This window comes from Hippopotamus amphibius, chromosome 7 (assembly GCF_030028045.1).
Source record: "Hippopotamus amphibius kiboko isolate mHipAmp2 chromosome 7, mHipAmp2.hap2, whole genome shotgun sequence".
Classification (NCBI taxonomy): Eukaryota; Metazoa; Chordata; class Mammalia; order Artiodactyla; family Hippopotamidae; genus Hippopotamus; species Hippopotamus amphibius.
In genome coordinates this window covers 37485969-37506197 of record NC_080192.1, presented here as the reverse complement: position 1 = coordinate 37506197, position 20229 = coordinate 37485969, and the positions used below count along the sequence as shown (strand labels likewise).

Sequence of the window (20229 nt, the reverse complement as noted above, 5' to 3'; positions counted from 1 at the left end):
TTTGCCCGGTGCATACTAATTACAAAAAAATTAAATCACATTGTGCACTTTGTTTTATAATTTTTATCTAAATAATCTTTCATGAGAAGTATTTCCTATCACTAGACATTTTTCTATGGTATTTGAGCGATTTTGCACTTACTCCTTAATATGGAATAATTCATGTTTTTTGGACAATCTTTTAAACTCTAATATAAACAATACTGTGGTAAACATCTTTGATGCTTAATATTTGTGAGCTGTTACAAATATTTCCTTGTATATACCCTTAAGTGGAACAACTGATTAGGGGCTGTGCTCAGCCTTTAAGAATTTTTATAAGAATTGCCATTTTTAAGGCTTTTTATAAGAATTGGGATATGTGTATAAAAACGGATGATTGAACCTGGTGTACCCCCCCCCCCCAAAAAAAAAAAAAAAAAAAAAAGAATTGCCATTTTTAAGGCTTTTTATAAGAATTGCCAAATTGCCTTTCAGAAACTCTTTATTAATTTGTAGAAACACTAACACATATAACAAAAGTAATTGTCTTTGGCTTGTGTGGGCAGTCTGTCTCCCATCTACCACCTAACTAAGCTCTAGTCTTTCTGTCAGTCTTATGAATTGATTCTTGCTGTTCAGGAAGTCCCAGGAATTTCTGTCATTAACCAACCATCCTAAAAGAGCTCCCATCTGTCCATCATTTTCTTCCACACGTCTCCTTCAAAACCCCAGATAAAATAAACCTGATCATAGAACCTACATGATGCGCAAATATTTAAGTAAATTCTATTTGCATTGTTTTGATTCATTAACTTCTTTGTTCAAAGGTCTGCACTAGCTTGCAACATCACTCAGACTAAAAACTTAAGGTCTTAAGAGGATTTTGAAGTAGTTTTATGTGATTTGTCTCCTCACTACCTCTCTGACCTTTTTTCCTATTGATACTTTCCTCATTTGTTCTGCTTTAGTCACACTGGCTGCCTCGCTGTTTCTCAAATACCCTAGGAATAAACCTGCCTCAGGACCTTTGCACTTGCAGTTCCTTTCTCCTGGATTCTTTGTCCCTAGATATGTACAAAGCACATGAGCTCACTTCTTTCAGGTCTTTTTTCGGATGTCACTTCTCAGGGAGTTTTATTCTGGCTACCTAGTTTAAAATTGAAATCCCTTCCCATCACATCTCATATCCTATCTATGCTTTCTTTATTTTCTTATTGCTTGTCACCCTTTAACATGCTATACGTTATACTTTTATATGTTATCACTGTTTGTTTCCCCAACTAAAATGTGGGCTCCATGAAGATAGGGGTTTTGGTTACTTTCATTTATTGCTCTATTCCCAGTTCTAATGATAGCACCTAGCACATAATAGCTACTCAATAAATGTGCCACCATTGCTTCCATTTGCAAGTATGAGAGACTGGGCTCACTCCCTGTCACAAAAGTTTTTCTTTCTCTGCTGGGATGCAGTCTGGGTGAGCTCTATATTCTTCTCATCCTCTATACTCTGCATGAGAACCTCATGAGTGGCACATTTATCTCTGCCATTCTTCTCCTGCTCTGAAAGAACTGTACAAACCAGGACAAATGGTTTAAATTTTCTATGTTAGGCCTCAGTACTTTTCATCTGTTAAAATATTTCCTTTTCTCCTTGTTAGCTTATAGTTGGATTAAATGCAATAATATAAACACAAAGCACTTAGCACATGGCATAATTCATATTTGAAAAAATTATGTTTATTAATTCTCTTTCCTTTTCTTGCTTTAGAAGTTTTAAGGAAAATTCATTTAGGTAACAGCTCACTAACGCAATAAGTTGGAGTGAGGCAGTAAAAATGCTAAAATAATCAAGTGTCTGTATTAGCTTCTTTTTTTTAAATTAATTAATTAATTTATTGGCTGCATTGGGTCTTTGTTGCTGCACACGGGCTTTCTCTAGTTGCTGTGAGCGGAGGCTACTCTTCATTGTGGCGCGCAGGCTCCTCATTGTAGTGGCTTCTCTTGTTGTGGAGCACAGGCCCGAGGTGTGTGGGCTTCCATAGTTGCAGCACATGGGCTTAGTTGCTCCATGGCATGTGGAATCTTCCCAGAACAGGGCTCGAACCTGTGTCCCCTGCATTGGCAGGCAGATTCTTAACCACTGCACCACCTAGGAAGTCCTGTATTAGCTTCTAATGCAGTGTGAATATAAACATACCAAGGTAACTTATTCTTCACAACCTTCAATTTCCTGCCATCTTCCTCCTGGTTGTCACTTACGTAAGGAAATTATGCTGGTGAATTGCTGAGCATTGTGTCTTTCTAAGGTTGGACCTCTTTGGGAAGATTTCTCCAAATGAACTGTCCAATTCTTTTCTTCAAAGAGAATGTTCTGGTTTGTTCAGTGTAGCTATTTCCCAGTCAAAACGTGACATTTGGATTTCCTGTCTGCTTAGGTAACTGCTAGCCAGTTAATTATAGCCTGGACAGTGTGAAGCAGATGTTTTTAGCACATCTTTGAAATGGGGCTTTGGGAGTCCTTTAAAGCTTAATTAAGGACTGCAGCATGCCTGGGGCTTTCCCTAACTGGAAGCCTCCTCTTCGCATGGACCCCCTGGGACGCCAGGGTGGTTATATAGCCTGTGTGTGTGAATGTGTGAGCACGCATCTGTGTGCCTCCGGTGCAGATGGACCAGTTCTTGGGTCTCGGGACATTCAGAGGTTTAAAGAAAAAAAAGCAAAGTCTTTGTAACAACCATTGTGGTTTTTGTCACCCCACTTTTGTCCTAACTGTGGCTCCTAATTATACTTAGATTCCTAGGAAGTGTCATTTTGTCTGACCGTATCCTTTGCATGTCACTGCCAACAGTTCTTTTTTAATCCCCTAAATGAATATCAAAATAAAGTCAGCAAGTGCTTGCTTTGGCAGCACATATACTAAAATTGGAACAATATAGAGAAGATGAGCATGGCCCCTGTACAAAATAAAGTCAACAAGATGCTCAAATTACTAATGTTCAAAGTATTAACTTATATTATCTACTTGAAGTAACTGAATAGATAATCCTTTCCACTTAAAATTCAGAGTAATCATATAGACGAATGTGTTTTTCATTGTTGTTTTACAGTCATAAACTATGACGAAACAGCTGAAGGTTAAAGATTATGAACATGTAATCACTATGAAAACATGCTTAGGAATCTCAGGAAGGATGTATACTGTCAGCTTGGGCAGTAGATATGGACAGTGCTTCAGTTTCTTGTGTCTTTATTTAAGAGTGGGTTTTATTCTCCCTTCCTTTTCCTACACCCTCTTCCTCCCAGTTAGCAGAAGAACAGTGTGCCCGTGTCTTTTATAAGAATCCACACTGAGATGAGATGAAGCAGGGTTAGAGTTTTGTTGTTGTGGTTTTTCTGTTTGTATTTCTTTTAGACAGCAGATACTAGAACCATTGATAGGTATTAGAGCCACTGGAAGGTACAGTTGTACGTTCTAGAGCCATCCAGTGACAAGTGGCTGAGAAGCCTAATGATGCTGAGAAGTGTCAAGAGTTTGAACTTCAGATGATTGAAGTGCCCCTACTGATCAACTGAACTTGACAAGATATGCTTTAAAAATAGCAGATTGACTTCAGCAGCTGCTTCTCACCGGGGGGGGGGGGGGGGGGGGGGGGCAGCATCCTTTCCTAATGTGTCTTAGTTCTTCTTGTCACCTTGTTCTTCTGAGTACCTTCCTTTAAGCACCTCGCTCTGCAGGATTGCTTCCTGTCATCACCACTGCTCTTGTTTCACTGCTCTTGCAGGGTAGCTGAGATGTATCCTCAGACGTTTTCCAAAAGACAAAGGGAAAAATGCTGCTAGATTTCCAAACTTGTGGATTTCCTCCCGCGCTTTGATTGTGCTGTAGGGAGAATGCACATGGCTGATAGAATGCCATGTCATAAAATACCTCTCCAATTTTTGTCATGACATGAAAATATTTGAGAATTCTTTTTCAAACATCAGCAATGTCTGCTCCGGTTACTCGCTGCTTCCCCTCAGCAGTGACCATCTGGCTTAGCACCTTAAGCACTGGACTGTGACTCAGGAACTGGGTTTTAATGTTCAAGAGTTCATCTTCTGTTATTGATGCCAGCTGAGCCGCCATCAAAACGTGAATAATAAACTGAACTACTCTGGCAGGTAAAGAACAATGCTTCCCATCGTTCTAAAGTGTTATAAATATATGGTAAATCATGGTGGAGACCGGAGTGGAAGAAATACATTCCAAGTCCTCAGCAAGATAGATGTTTTTAATATTTCGGATTACTTTGGATCTGAATGGTTCAGCAATTAATCCTTTGGGTGTATGTAGGTGTGCATTTATGTGTATAATGTTAAACCAGAAGTTCTGAAACTTTTTACTATCAATACCTTCTTATCTTACCCCTCCTCAGAGACAAATCTCATATTCAAAATATTCTGGTAACTCCAAACTTGTGTTTGCCAATAATAATGAATGCATTCTTTTGTAAAAAACAACAACAACAACAAAAAACACTGTCAGTTTCAGAGCTTGTGATTATCATGTAACAGCAGCTGTTGTTCTGACTGTTAGCAACTTGAGACAGAGAAGACAAATTTACGTTTTTGTTAGTCAATGCAGGCTAATTGTGAATAAGTCTCTGGGCTTGAGGAGATAATTGGCACGACATAAATAGCTTCCGTCCTAGGTTTGGGACCTTCCGAAGTCCAGGAGCAACAGATTTAAGAGAAATTTGATAAAGCATTGGTAAATTCAGTTTTAGATGCAAGGTCTCTAGGCGAATGTAGTTCTTAAAAGATTAGAATATGCTACTGCTGTTCGTATATTTTAAAAAATCTTCATGTTACCTGTTCCAGAGACTAAGCTATAAAAAACAGAAATATTTTGCCCATCGCTGTTATTTACCCTGATAAAATAACTTTAGGTGAGTTAAAAGAAAGCATCTTTCTTAGAGATTTTTCAGTTTTTAACATATTTTGTAAAACTATCGCGGTCACATAATTCTCCATTCTTCATGCCTACTGATCCACAACTGAGAACACTGGAGAGGCCTTTCTTTTCTTTAAAAGAAGCACTGCTATACATATATTATCCTAAATTCGTGTCCTTAAGTTTTAAAAATGTCAATATCGTATAAATTACTGGATTTGTTTCATTTTTAAATAGTACATTTGCACTGTTTATCTGTTCCTCATGCAGTAAAATTCTGTGGAGGGAGAGGGGCAGTGCAGGCACTGAAGAAACATCATGATCTCAAGTTGAAATATTAAACGATAAATGATATTTATTTCTCCAGAGACTGGATCCCCAATTACAGCGTCATGCATTGGATTAGGTAATTCTAAAACACCTCCTCCAGGGCAAGCAGGAAAAAGTGTTCCAGGATACAATGGTGAGTACTTATCCTGATTACTTGAATTATGTAACGTTAATGAATTTGGTGTTTTTCTGTATTTAGTGTGGATCATGTTGCTTGAAACATACTAGGTGCTTAATAAGTATTTGATTGAGTGAATGTCTTGTATTAAAAATGTCTAACTTTTTGTGATAACTTTTGTTATTAGCCAATTTGATCGAAAGTAAGATTGTAGGCTTCCAAAGACACATTCTAAAGGATGGTCATGATATAAGGCAAGTTAAGGATATGTATGGGAGATCAACACTTATGGAATACATGCTAGGTGCCGAGTACTTTGCATATATCATTTCAATTAATGCTGAAGTATATTTAATTTACTGATATTATTTCCATCTTAGAGATGAGTTAGCTGATGCCCAGAGAGACTAAATAGCTTTCCTAAAGTAACGCAGCTGGTTAGGTCCTGAAGACAATGCAAACTATTGTGTTTTGTTTTGTTTGTTTCTATTATAAAAGCTGCAGTTTTTCCCATTATGTATACTGTCTTTTAATTTAGAAGTGATGATAAAACTTTTGAACGTTGTTGGATAAAAAAAAAAGAATATAAAGAGTAAGGGTTCTAAAAAGAAAAATAATTTCATTCTTGCTGGCAGGATGTGACAATGAGATATACTATCTTTTCCATATTTGTTTTTAAATTATTGGTAGTGATTTTAATAGTTCAATAATTTCCCCTGGATTTCACCTCCTGGTTGTATGTCTTTATGAGGTGACTTGTGTAAGTTATACATTGTTATACAAGTCAAACATTCAATTTCCTTACATCTAAATGAGAATTATAATTCTGTATGCTTCATAGGGTTGCTGTGTTGTCATAGAACACAATGAAGCACTAACATAGTGTCTGCTGGTAGAAAGACTGAACTAAGTCTTAGCTAGTAGTGTCATTAATATTTCAGAGAAGCCAGAGGGACTGACTTGATTTAGACTTAACGCATTCACTTTACAGACAAGGAAAATGAGGTACAGAAGTTACGCTATTTGCATAAGGTCGCACAATTTAGCCTAAACCCAGCATCTAGGAATAGAATATAATTCCTCCATACAGTTTGTATTTACATGTAAATTATAAAATTTAGAGATGTGTCTTTTGCTTCTCTAATATAAAAATATTATATTTTACTTCTAGGACAATGACTTCTAGGTTAAGGATCAGTTGGTTTAGCCTAGCAGATATATTTATAAAAAGACACAAATTTTTTTTTGTTATTTTTTTTTAAGGGCAAAAATAGATACTCTGTGAATTCAGTGACTTCTCCAGGCATGGAAAGGTGAACCCAGCTTTAGTGAAATCCCTCCTTTGAACAGTTCTGTCATCCCTACTCCTTTTATCAGAAAAATTGCTTTTATGTTGAACCATTTTTAGGGGTTGATGTCTGTGAAAGATGTTAACTGCATTTCCCTTTCAGTGTTTCAGTACCATTTTTATATCCAGTTGTAAGAAAGAGTTAAAGCTTTGAAGCCTCGTGGAATTTCAGTACAGACGTTTCTCATTGTCTGAAAGCCATTGGCTTACAGACAACACAGCTTAAACACTAGAGCTAAAGTATTTATAACCAGGGAAATAATGACTTTATGACTCATGATTGTTATATGTTTTGTGGTTATTCAGAGATTCAAAAGTGTAATGTAACATTTAATATTATAATAAAAAATGCCGTATCCTTTTGGGAAAGGAAAGAATCATTTTTGTGTGAAAAACATTGTGTAGTGTAACACTTCATTTCACATTCATAGAGTACCTTATGCAAGGTTATCACTGTATTTTTTTTCAAGTAATTATTGTACAACACTATGAGAAGGGAATTTTTTCCACTTTTTAGAAAAGGAAATTGGAGGGGTAATGAATGAGAATATGTTCTGGGGCACATAGTAAATTGGCCACTGTGCTGGGATTTGGGGAAACAAAGATGAATTATCATGGCCTCACCCTTAATGAGCTCACATCTAGTGAGTGACAGATACCTACACTGCTAATAATTGTCAGAATAGAATTTTGAAACAAAGTGCTCTGGGAACACAAAGATGGGAGCGATTAACTTTTTCTGGGGATAATTTTTTTCTTTTCTCATAGCTTTTTTCAGTAGAATAACCAGAATGGATGAAGCCACATAAAGAATCTATTAAAGCTTAAAACATGATGGTATATCCTTATTTCTAGTTTGTACTAAAGGTTACTGCATGTGGATACAAGCTTTGGTCTCCTAAAATCCTTTAGGATTTTAACAGTATAGCATAGAACACATTGGGATAATATTTGGGAAGGTTAAACTGACCTTTAAAGCTCATAAGTGGATATTAAGCCTTAAATCAGAAAAAGGAGTTTGCCAGGCTTTTAAATTCTTTATTTTTATTGCTTGAAATATGTTTTGGTTGTATTTTAAAACTTTGTATCCTTTAATTTTTGAAAAGCTGAACATATTTTTAATATTTTTGACAGAATGAAAGGGTATGTTTGAATGGATATAAATGTAGATTTTTAAATTACCAGTGTATTTGAAATACTGTCTTTATTTAAAGGAGGTTCTGAGGAAAAATTCATTATCTAATTAAAAATCAAAAGCACGTACACTTTAAATTCTCTTTGAGACATTTTAGCTTATTTACGTATGTTTGTGGTCTCACGGGAATTAAAGGATGCCTTTTTAAAGCTAGAGTTTTAGGAGGCTGAATATAGAAAATTTGGAAACATTTAAGCCTTAAGTTTATGCATATTTATTATTTATTTATTTGTTTATATTTTATTTTGCAGTTATGATTTTGGATGACAACATGCAAAAACTGAAGGCTCGGTGCTTAGGAAACATTGTGGTAAAGTAAGCAAAATTTGCATTGCTACTATTTAAAAGAGCAAGAATTGGTATATAACATTAAGAAAAAAGTAGAATGGTTGCAATGATATTACTAGTGAAGAGGTTCCCAGAAAAAGCTTGTGCATTGTTTGAGAGTACTCAGTGTCAGCTGTTGTAATTTAAACATGGAAGCCCCATAATGTGGAACCAGTTTAGATATGATTTTTAAAAAGATAAACCTTGCATCTTTTAAAAAAATATTTCTGACTTTACAAGTAACGCATAAATGATAAAGGTAACTGCCATATCAAAAATATAAAGAAGTAAAATGTCTGTACTCTGACCCTTCAGTAATACAGCATTAATTTTGTAGTGTATATGACTTTCCGCTTTTTGACAAGCATTTTAGGTTGTTGAAACGGCTTGGTTTATTCTCATGTATTCCTGTTTTCCCTTAACCCTGTCTCACAAGCTTTTTAAATTTTACTCTGCTTCTTAAAAGTGTTTATTCGCTTTCTAGGCCTCTTAGTCTTTTTTGAATGTTTATGGTGGTAAATAATGCTGTATTGAACATCCTTTTTGTGTTGTCTTTTCTCCTTTTCTGATAATGACAACAATACTGAAAAAATGTCTAAAAGTGTAAGTACTGGATCAAATAGTAGCACAACATAGCATCCCTGGCTCATCAAGTACCACGATTCCTTGCTAACAGTTTTCATTGTTGTTCGTTTGGTAGACAAAGTGTGAAAATTTGCAGTAAAAAATATTCAAATTTACTTTGATAAAGTCAATACTTTAAATTTGTTAACCTAGCAGAAGCTGAATTGAAAGTTAAGTTGGAGACACACAGTATGTGACCTTTTAATAACTGATACAGGTAGCTTTAGTGCATCTGATTAACATGATATTGTCGTCTCTACTGATATGTCTTACGTAGTAGAATTTACCAGAATGAGCTGTTATGAATAAAGAACATTGCATGTGGTTTTAAAAATGTTTTATTTTCCTATTTTTTTAAAGAATTCTTATTAATTGGCGTTCTCAGATTGGTATAAGATTTTTCTCAGGTTAATAAAACATTTTAAGTTCTTTGAAAATTAAATGAAAAATAGTTATTTTAAAAAAGAATGTATTTTTTTCAAGTAGAGATACTTGAACTTTACGAAAGCTAATAGAGGAGATGCACTGTATGTGTAATTCTTCTCAGATTCTTGTTGTTATCAGTAAGCATGTAAGCACTTTATTACTTGTTTAAATTTAAATTTTAAGACATGTTGGCAAATGGAAAAATTAATACTGAATATAGCATTTATATTCATATTTTTTTGAATTGGAATCCGTATTTATGTAGAGCTGATTGCAGTCTTACCTGTGAGCAGGGAAAGTGTTGGGGACAAGTGGAAGGCTTGCTACATAATTAATCTGAACAAGATTGTGGGTGGATGCTTAGCTAGCTTAGGGAAGCACATGGTTTGTGAGAGCTTTTAAAAGCACTCTAAACAGTTTGCATTTTTCTGTAACCCCTAACTCTGAGTCATCTATTTCATAAAGCAATGTTTGCAAGATTCCAAAGGTGATATTTGATGCCAGCACAGTTTTAAACCCCTCGTGTATCCTGTCACTTTAATTATTGGTGGCCTCACCCCACATCCATTCGAAAATAATAAAGCACATAAACTATAATTTTTTTCTCATAGCCATTAGTGTTACTTCAAGTACTTAAAAACAACACAACTATTGCCTTAAAACTTTCTATGCTATAGGTTGTTGCCAGTTCAGAATGATTTTTTTCTTTCTTTATTCCTAGATAGGGAATGTTATTGTACAGATTGGGATTCTGAGATTTCACTATAAATTATTTGATTATACAATATATTATGACATGCATTATGACTTTGATTCCTCCCTTAAGTTAATACCGAAACTAGGTATTTGAAGATATTATATATATGTATAATTATATTCAAAAAGTATATATATATATTTTATATATGTAAAATTATATTCAAAAAGTAAAGTAGAAATAATGAGGAAAAAAAGTTACCACCAAGATCTCTCTTTTTGTGATAGAACAGTCTTGAAACCTTATTTAAGGAACTCATTTTTATCTGTGAAAGCAAGGATTTCCTTTCAAAAGCCTCATCTCTAGTAGCCATTCCAGTCTAACTCATTGACCTAAAAATTATTCATGCATCCTAGTAGCTGCTTGAAGTACGCATAGGATGTTTTTGTATTTAGTATCTACCAAGAAGACTTGTTTATATCAGTTCACAGCTATTCTGTGTGCCTTGAAGGGACACATCATTCATCCAGAATGGAAAATAGCCAATGAATGCTTTTTAAGAACACATAGTAGATATATGTTTCATTGAATTAAGGGGAAGGGGGAAAGCACACCTTCCTTTTTTTTTTTAAGAACTTTTATTGAGATACAGTTAACAGACAATAAACTGCGTATATTTAGAGTATACAATTTGGTATCCCAGTCTCCCAGTCATTCCCCCCCAGCCCTCCCCGCTTTCCCCACTTCGTGTCCATATGTTTGTTCTCTACATCTGTGTCTCTATTTCTGCCTTGCAAACTGGTTGATTTGTACCATTTTTCTATAGTCTGCATATATGTGTTAATATACGATATTTATTTTTCTCTTTCTGACTCACTTCATTCTGTTTGACAGTCTCTAGGTCCATCCATGTCCCTACAAATGTCCCAGTTTCATTACTTTTTACAGCTGAGTAATATTCCATTGTATATATGTACCACATCTTTTTTATCCATTCATCTGTTGATGGACATTTAGGTTGCTTCCATGTCCTGGCTATTGTAAATAGTGCTGCAGTGAACATTGGAGTGCATGTGTCTTTTTGAATGATGGTGTTCTCTGGGTATATGCCCAGGAGTGGGATTGCTGGGTCATATGGTAACTCTATTTTTAGTTTTGCAGGGAACCTCCATACTGTTCACCTCCTTACCTTAATAAAAATTACTGTGGCTTTAAAAAACATTGTATAATTTGAGAAGAGAATCATTTTTTCCACGTAGACAATATTCTGAAGGTCTGTGATCTGAAAAAGCAGGGTCCTTTCCAGAGACCAGCTACCTTGGTTCCCAGAACCACTTGGTGGCCTGTAGAAGTTGTTTGATGAAAGATTAAATATGGTGTCCAGGGTTCACAAGATATCTGAGATTCTAATGTTTAAGAAATGTTTTGATCCCCAAACTTGAGAAACTTAAAATCAGAATGAATATATATTTAATTGAAAATCTATAAAATTTAACATCATAACTTCATTGTCAATTGTCTTCATAATTTTTTTCATTTTATATGCAATGTTTAGGTTGTATTTTCTTTCTTCCCATGATTCCTGAAGTATGTACAGTGATTGCTAAGAAATATTAATAATAACCAGTAAACTGTAGGTGTGGCTTCTTGCTGTATGATTTCAAAAGCAAAAATATAGCCTGTTATTTTTCAGAAAAAGTTCTAGTTTATATGGTATATTGCCATATAGTAAAACCTTTGCATGGATATGAGGTGAGGCCACTAATAATAAGAATAACTTGGTCCCTAGGAGCTTAAAACTGAGCTGGCATTAAAAGCCAGTGTGGGGAGAGACTGCCAGCAAGAGAGAGATGTCCATTCTTCTCCATTATTCATGCACACACTTTTCTTTATTACTTGCATAATAATTAAGTGGAATATTCTTTGTAAGAACAATATTCCCTAATGCTGTTTATGCTCACTAATTATACTTGTAGTGATTAGAAAGAATAGAGGGAAAGAGCTGCATGGAATATTTGAAATATCTGGGGCTCAAACTACATTAAAGTAAATCAGTAAAAAAATTATGTCTCACTGTTTTAATCCCAAATTTGTTTGCTTTTTGTAAATACAGCTATAGTTTCTGTTTCAGTATTAAATCTGTTATGAATAGTGTAAATAACATTTGAAATTATCTTTCTCTGGCAGTCTCTTTAAAATCTGAAGCTATAATCATATTTCCAAGTTTTACAAAGTACTAAGCATAATGATTCATTTTATCATATTAAGATGACTCATCCCCAAATCAGAAATAGTGATACATGGCAATTTTGAAAAAAACTCTTAATCCACTTTGGCACTTTTAACTCCTATTTAAATTAAGGCTTTCTAGAAATCTCTGGGGATCCCTAAACTAGCAGGTAGACATGTCAGTGATTCCTAAACTACTGTAGACCGTTGGATGTAATAAACATGAATCTTGCAATTCTTGTAGATTTTTTGCTTTCAAAGGATTTATCTTTCTAGTAGAAGAGAAAACGACATGCCTGCATGGAGGTAGAAAATTCTTTTGATTTTGAAACTTACTCCAGGCAGTTAATTTTGTGGGAAAGTTATGATATCTGAATTGCTATGAATACAGAATGTTCATGAATTTTAGAAGGTGCTTCTGTAACTGCACCCAGAGCTCCAAAGTGCGGGAATAAAACTCTGAGTCCGTAATTTCCAGGCAACACTGTGCAGGGCATGAGAGAAAAGCTTAGCTGCAGTTGCCTTCCTCAGTACCACAGTGCTCACTGTTATTAAAGCCATAGGTCTCTAACTCTTCCTGACTTGTGGGCACACATTTTTCTCTGACCAGACATGGTTGTTGCTATTGGAAATGCAGCTTGTCTGCCTCCTGCTGTGTCCCACTGGCCCGTGCCTTGCAGGCAGTGATGGGGTGCCAGGGGGCCGGATGGCTTTGTCTGAGTGCCTTTTACTCTGATGCCTGCCTATTTCTCAGCCTCCCGATATTGAACACTTGGTCCTTAATAATGTTTGTTCACATCTTTACAATTTTGCAGGAGTGATTTGGTCACTCACTGTGCTGCCGTCTTGGGAGAGGATCAGGGCTGCTTTCCTTCACCAGTGTATCCTTTGAATAAGCCAAGGATTTCATGTAATTGTAATCCCATTCCTTTATAAATCTCCTATGCAGATTTTAGTATGATCTTTTATTAGCCTTACAACAACACTGTGAGGTAGGCAGTGCAACAGATATTATCTCGTTTTCGACATGGGAATCTAAACATCATTAGCAGTTACACAGCTAGAACTCACATTTCTTACCCAGTCTTCTGTCTGCCCAGAGAGAAAGCAGTTGTGGCCTAATCAGTCTCTTCTGGGGAGATGAAAAGTAGCTTCATAGGAAAATCTCAAGCAAAGCCTAAAGACCTTGTAGGAAATACAAGGAGTGCAAAGTTGGGATCTAACTCCAGAATTCTCTTGGGAACAGGAGTTTTGACTTCAATTTATGCTATTCATGTTACAAATGGGGATTCCTGATGGAGCAGTGAATATAGACTGTCTTTTATCTGGCATTGGAGGCATCTAGGAGTTTTATTTATTTCAGATTGGTCAGGGATGTTTACCTTCTACAGTGATGAACATTCTCTTCCTTCATTAGCTATTTAAGCATTTCTCAGTACTGTGATACCTCCCCCTTAACACACACACACACACACACACACACACACACACACACACACACACACACTGCTGCTGCCTCGGTTATTTCTCTTCTTCCCCCCTTAAGAATATTCTCTTTGGAAAGGATTTTCTCTAAGAGGAACTCCTCATTCACAATTGGATGTATTATAACAAAACCCTCCTTTTCACTCTGTTTGGGAAGAGTTAGGGAAGGTATCACAGGGTGGTAACATTTGATCTTGTATTTGAAGAATGAGGATAGGCATTAACCAGCATATTTCTTAGTATTTTCAGAAAACTTCCTCCCTTTTGTCAGTTCAATGAATTTTTTATGTTATCGTTAACTACAGAAAAAAGTATTCTTTTTCAAGAACTTCAGAAAAAGAGCCCCAGTGCACTCACTATTCTAGAAGGAAAGCCTGCATTTAATATAGAATAATCATTAGGTTAGCAACAAGAGAAGTGTTAATTTCAAGTACTGTAAAAAAAAAAAAATTCTATTCTAGCTCATGTACACCTGACTTCTCTCTGGAGATTATTGCTTCACTTCTCACATGTTTTACTTCACACTTATGCGCGTGCGCGTACACACACACACACACACACACACACACACACACACACACACAGTCACGGGTACTTCCAATTCTGGAACTCCTTTTCTTTTCTTTTTTTTTTCAGATCTTTATTGGAGTATAATTGCTTTACACTGCTCCTTCTTTTTTGATTTTCTTTAGGACCATTAAATGGCATCTTCCAAGTTTCCTTCTTTAAAGTCCCTTTTCAGTATTCAAATAACATCTGAATTTTTAAAGATACCAGACTTTATTAGTGAAGAACAGATAGCATTCTCTATTTTATCCTACTAATTACCAATTGCAATTTCACATGTCACTTTTCAGCCTGTTCCTCAGTTAGACTTGGGGATAATGAAGTTTTCTGGTGGCATCTTAAAAATGACTTGGGACCAGACACGTATGCCATCTGCAGCAGGTCCATACCTTGGCTGGTGATAAAATGTTCCCTTCCAAGAGTTCCTGGCAGTATAGGATTTAACCATCTGCTGTAAATCTTTTCTGACAGATACCTAAAATGTTTACATTTTGATGTTATGTCATTAATTTAATGGAATAGACATCATTCATTACAGTCTTTCTTCCTATATGTATTCTAAAAAAATACTGAATTTCTTGTAGTACACAATATGCCAGGATCCCCACGCTTCTCAAACAATAGTTTATTTCTTTTTACCATTAATATTTAACACAGTGATTGAGGAATACCATGCACTCAACAAATACCTGATTGAATGAAGAAAATAAATGCATGAGTTAATGCATGCATGCATGAATGAACAAATAAATGAAATGATCAAATAATTCTTCTGGTGTTTTCTTCTCTAACTCTCATATCTCCTCCCTCTCTCCACTCGCTACTTCTGCTCAACTCTTCCCCATCCTAAATCAGCCTGCCTCTCTGCATTAAACCCTGACTTACAGCTCTCCTTCCAGTCACCCACAAACTTTAAAGAAGTATACTCTAGCCTTCCTGCCTGCACTTACTTTCCTGTTTACTCCTTGATCACTCCAGTTATTTTGGCTCCACTCTGCAGAAATGGTGATCCCGGGGGAGATTCACAGTATCTCCGTCACTAAGTTCAATGACCTCTGTTGAATCGACTTTCAAACGAAATTTGCACTTCGCTTGACCTTGTTGAGCACTCAGTCATTATTAAAACTCTACTCTGGAGGCTGTGCACACACTGCTTTCTCCTGGTTCTCATACAACTCTGATTTTGTTATTTTTGTTTGCAGTCTGTTTTTCCTTGGTCCCTCTTTAAATACTGGTGTTTAGCCTTGGATTTCTCCTTTCTATTTTGTACTCTCTTCCTGGAGCATACCCCTGCTATGTATACTTAATTCCCAAGGTCTGTAGGTAGATCCAGACTTATGCAGACCTTTCTCATGGATGATATAAAAATCCCTACTGTCCCCGTTCTGCAGAAAATTTATGCAGATATTTAAAGTTTTGCGCAACAGCTGGTATTCTTTTTTTTTCCCTAGTATATACCATATGTGTTTATTTAAACTTTATTACAACCTCAGGAAGTAGGTATTATCTTTTCCATTTTTTTTCCAAGAGCTTTTATTGAGATACAGTTGACATACAATAAACTGCATATATTTAAAGAACAGCTGGTATCCTTAAAGTTTAGTTTTTTCTGGAGGATGGTTACCAATATGTGTCATCTTCTAGGTTTTAATTAATTATAAGAATATATTCTATATGTTACTAATTGCTAGTACCAAATTTTTTTTTCAGGAAGTAGGAGAAAACCCAGATTATCAGGGCATCTTCTTTTAAGAATAGAGATTGCAAACTGAACCAACTTCTGGGAAGTGTAAGATTTCCTTTTCTCTCCAGTAACGCTCTTACCAGAAAATGCTAAGCTCTTGGCCCCATGTGCACACACTGAATTAGGTACGTTCTAGGCCACCAGGAAACTCAGCTCACATTCTGTACACTAAGTACTAAGTCATCTGGATTATTACTGCAAACACTCAGAAGTCTCTATTATGAGGAGGCAGTACTGGGATGCTGGTGAATCAAAATCTTAGGTTCGGGGAATTTAAAATGGATGAGACACTTCTTTAACAGCATGCCCTTCTATATGCATTGTTCTTCGTATGGGCGATGTTGTGTGTTTAAGGATTTGGGTCCGCATTTCTGTGTATCTGTGTATCAGGTGGACTAAAAAACAGCAGCTCCCACTCGACCTGATGTGTACGTTCAAATTTATCTCAGACCCCACCACTCTCTGTTGTCCCCCATACAGCCTGAATGTTATCTGCCATTTATAATCGCAGTTACCTTTTTATTCTTATTGAAGGGAGATCCTTTCTTATACCCAAATGTCTGTTAAAAGAATATCACCATGAAAGGCACAGAAAGAACTATATACAGTGATACAATTCTTGGAAACAACTGAAAATTATCTCTTATTTAATATGCACGCAGAATGTGTCTCTGTCAGGTTTATTGTTCCAGTTGTGTATTTTGAGTATAGTCGGCTTCACTCATTAGTGTTTTCTCTTGTGGCTCATGTTGGCTTTTGATGTCTCATCTCTTCTTAGTGTCCTCTTCATTTGTTTACCCTCAGCATCCTGTGAATGCTGCTAAATAAGGGATTTTTAGTGGTTGCCTTATTCACATTGAATTTCAGTGTTTAATGATGTTTTTACACTTGGTATAAAAATATTAACAATTGAAACGAACAGATAAAGTGAAATTATGTACATGGTTAGTTCAAAAGATTAACATAGAAAAATCAGTTAAAAGGACCTGAAGGGATTATCTGCTGCAGCTTTTTGCTGCCTTGCTACAGGTATAGTGATGAACAGTAACAACAGCAACCACATTGCAGCATCTCCGTAGTTTTTTTTTTTTTTTTCAGGTTACAAAACGCTTTTGCATGCATTTTATGAAATTACAGAATGTCCTGAAACGCCGGTGTGGCCTTTTTCCTCCATCTTAAAATATGACCAAAAAGAAGACCTAGCAAGGGAGGACCTGTGGGCAGACTAGACGTGGTGGAATCGGGCAGTCACAGCTGGGCAGCTGATCCCACTGGTAACAGCATTTGCTGCCTGACAGAATGTGAGAATACAGCTCAGTGTCTCAGAGATCTAATACCAGGGTAGAAGGTGTATGATGGTGCTTCATGTTGGCAGTAACCATGTCTGCTTCATTTTTCATTTTCTCACATCAGCACTGTGAAGTCACCACTTGGTGTTTTTTTTTTTTTTGTGAGTACAGGAGGGTAGGGTTTTGAAAATCTTTGTTTTACAGTATCTAAATTTCCAAACTATAAAGCATCTAAGAAGTTTCTGTGTTCAGAAAATACATCGAGTGGTTATTTTTGTTAGGTGATACTTCCTACGGGGAACCAATATGAGAATTTATTCATTTATTTATGTAAAGATAGATGATAGATAAATAGATAAAGATTAAGTCCTTGTCATGTGTATAACAGCTATTTCATACTATGGGGGAAAGAAAGAAATATAAGAGGAAATTGATTGTAAAGAACAGATGTATGCTACCTTCTGTTTTATGTGCTCAAGTATCTTCATGTGATCATAGGGGTGAGAAATTGTATAGGTCCGGATGGTCATGAAAAGGAAGAACAGAAGAGGGAAGAGTGAGAGGGAATTCCCAGAGTGGGGAGGCACATTGATTGTGAAGATGAGACTGTTCATGGCATGTTTAATTGGAGCATCTCATTACACAAAGAGACTGGCAAAGGTGGCAGTTCCTACCTTGATACTTCAAAAAAAATGGATTTATTTGGCTGTTGGTTGAAGGATATTTCTCTTAAAAAAGTAATTCAGTGATGCATTTTTGGTTCCTTTTTGCAGATGTTATGCTTCTTACTGAAGCAATGATTGATGCTAATAACTATTTGAATGCCACATGTCTGTGCCTTTTGTGCCCTTTCCAGAAACCATAGTCATCCCTCCGTGACTTTGCTGTGTCATGGTCAACCACTTTAGCCTCAATTAGACATGATCTGTCCAGCGGATTTAGGGGTTACAATTCAATGTGGGATTTGAATTGTAATTATCCATCACAGTGAAAAACTATTAGTTCTAATCAATCTGTCTTTATTACCACTTTCATCATAATTCTCACTGCTCTGTTTTTATATAAGGTTGCCATTACCACCTGGAGCTTTTACAGGACTCTGGAAGAATCAGGAGGCATTCAAGCATTTATACTTTGAAAAATTTCCTGTAAGAACTTTTTTGTACTTTTTTTTAATCATCTTAAACACTTCTCTGTAGTTCTTGCCTGTTAAATTGAATGGCTGGCTCTTAGAATCATGGATCACAAAGCAACTTTTAAAGGTTATTTGGACCAGTTTCCAGATCTCAGGGATAAGAATGCCCAAACCTCATATGTCTAAATAAGTCATTTTTATATTTTTTATCAGTCTCTGGACATAGAAATATCTCAGTTTCTTTTAGCAGCTTTTTCTGAAATTTAACAGCCTTTCATATCAAGAAAGGTTTCATTAAATTAAAACTTTTGGGGACTTTCTATATGATTTCTCTCATTGGATTCCTCTGCACGACTGAAGACACCTTATCAGAACTGGACACTGTCATTAGAACCTCTGCCTCCTCTCCCCCTGGTTATGTGAGCAAAATTTGTTCTGCTTGCCAGAAGTGGTATTTTTTTAAATCCCTTTACCTATTTTTGACATTCTTTCCTGAGTGTCCTCTGAGTTCTTTATTTTAAAATACAGGTACAGGATAGAGACAGTGTTCTCAACACCCAACCTCCAGTGCTCTGGATAATAAAAAGTATCTTTCTGTGTTTTGTTTTATCGTTTACCTATTACTCTGTGCCAAGGTTATGTGGTTTGTGTTTATAACAGCACATAGTTGACAATATGCGAAAGGGTCCCGCTATCATCTTTCTGCTGTCTCTTCACTTCTCTTTCTTTTCCTGAAGTAGATACCTGGTCCTCGTTATGCACTGGGTAAAAAAGAGTGAATGATTAGAATTTCATTTTAAAAAAAAGGTGAGTCTAATTATTTAGCATTCTCTCTTTATTATTTGTGAGTGAAGGACAGCTAACCTAATCAACAAGACAAATGACAAGAATTAAAATAGCGCCCTTTAGAAAGACATCTCAGGGTTAAATGACCTCAGTAGCCAAGATTAAACATTCCCCAAGGGACTGTGACAGAGAAGATTTGTCAGTTGAGTTGACTCCCATCAGCCCAATCTATCTGCCCGATGGACCACAGTCAAATCATCAGAGTACTGATGTGATTCATTACAACCTGACAGTGGCACATAATATGTGCGTGTGGTTTTCATCATGACCACCTTTAACATTGAAAGCTCCTTCAAGGCCCCATAAGCTATAGTTTATGATTAAACTATATGTAGTGAATCTATACTCTGTCTTGTTACCCTGACCTCAACCCTTTCATCTCTGGACTTAATAACAGCACAGAAGGGTTTTTCAGTAACTTACCCACAGTTTAGAAGTAACAGCGCTGATATTTGGAGCCATATAATCTGGCTCCAGAGCCCGTGTTCTTCACTGTGCTCTAGACTGTCTCTCTGGTAGTAGGTGCAGTAAGAGCTGCCAGTTATTGAGGGCTCATGATGTGCCGGGGTCTACTCTGTTAATATGCCCCATCTCGTGCTTCTCACAGCCTGTAAGGTATGGTCCGCTACCCTATTTAATAGATGAGCATACTGAGTCTTAGGAAGATTTAGAAACACAAATAGTGACTCACCTGTATTTGTCCTGAAGCCCATGCTCAAAATATAGGTATTAACGTAGAACTCAGAAGCATTAGGGGAAGTAATATTTCTTTCTTTCTACCTCTTATTCTTCTTGATTTTTTTTTTTATTCTCTTGTGACATCTGCACCAGTGAAGATGTACTACTATTCTGAGTTGATTAAAAATTAAATTTTATGCTTACTATTTAACTCTATTTCACTGAAGCCTGAGTACAATCCAAATCTATGTTAACAAACTAGTGGTCTATTTTGTA

The 20229-nt window shown here is 36.2% G+C and overlaps 1 protein-coding gene and 1 non-coding gene across 6 annotated transcripts in view; both read left to right on the top strand.

The window, feature by feature from the left end:
• ACSS3 (acyl-CoA synthetase short chain family member 3) overlaps positions 1-20229 on the top strand; it is a 138564-nt gene that overhangs the window by 103828 nt on the left and 14507 nt on the right. For all 5 annotated transcript variants that reach the window (XM_057743125.1, XM_057743124.1, XM_057743126.1 and 2 more), the window contains 3 exons: positions 5283-5378; positions 8158-8221; positions 18361-18442. In XM_057743125.1, the coding sequence (XP_057599108.1) occupies positions 5283-5378; positions 8158-8221; positions 18361-18442 (242 nt within the window). The remainder of the gene's footprint in view (positions 1-5282; positions 5379-8157; positions 8222-18360; positions 18443-20229) is intronic.
• LOC130857894 (U6 spliceosomal RNA) lies at positions 2875-2976 on the top strand. The gene has a single exon (XR_009054894.1). It is a non-coding gene; the product is annotated as a U6 spliceosomal RNA (small nuclear RNA).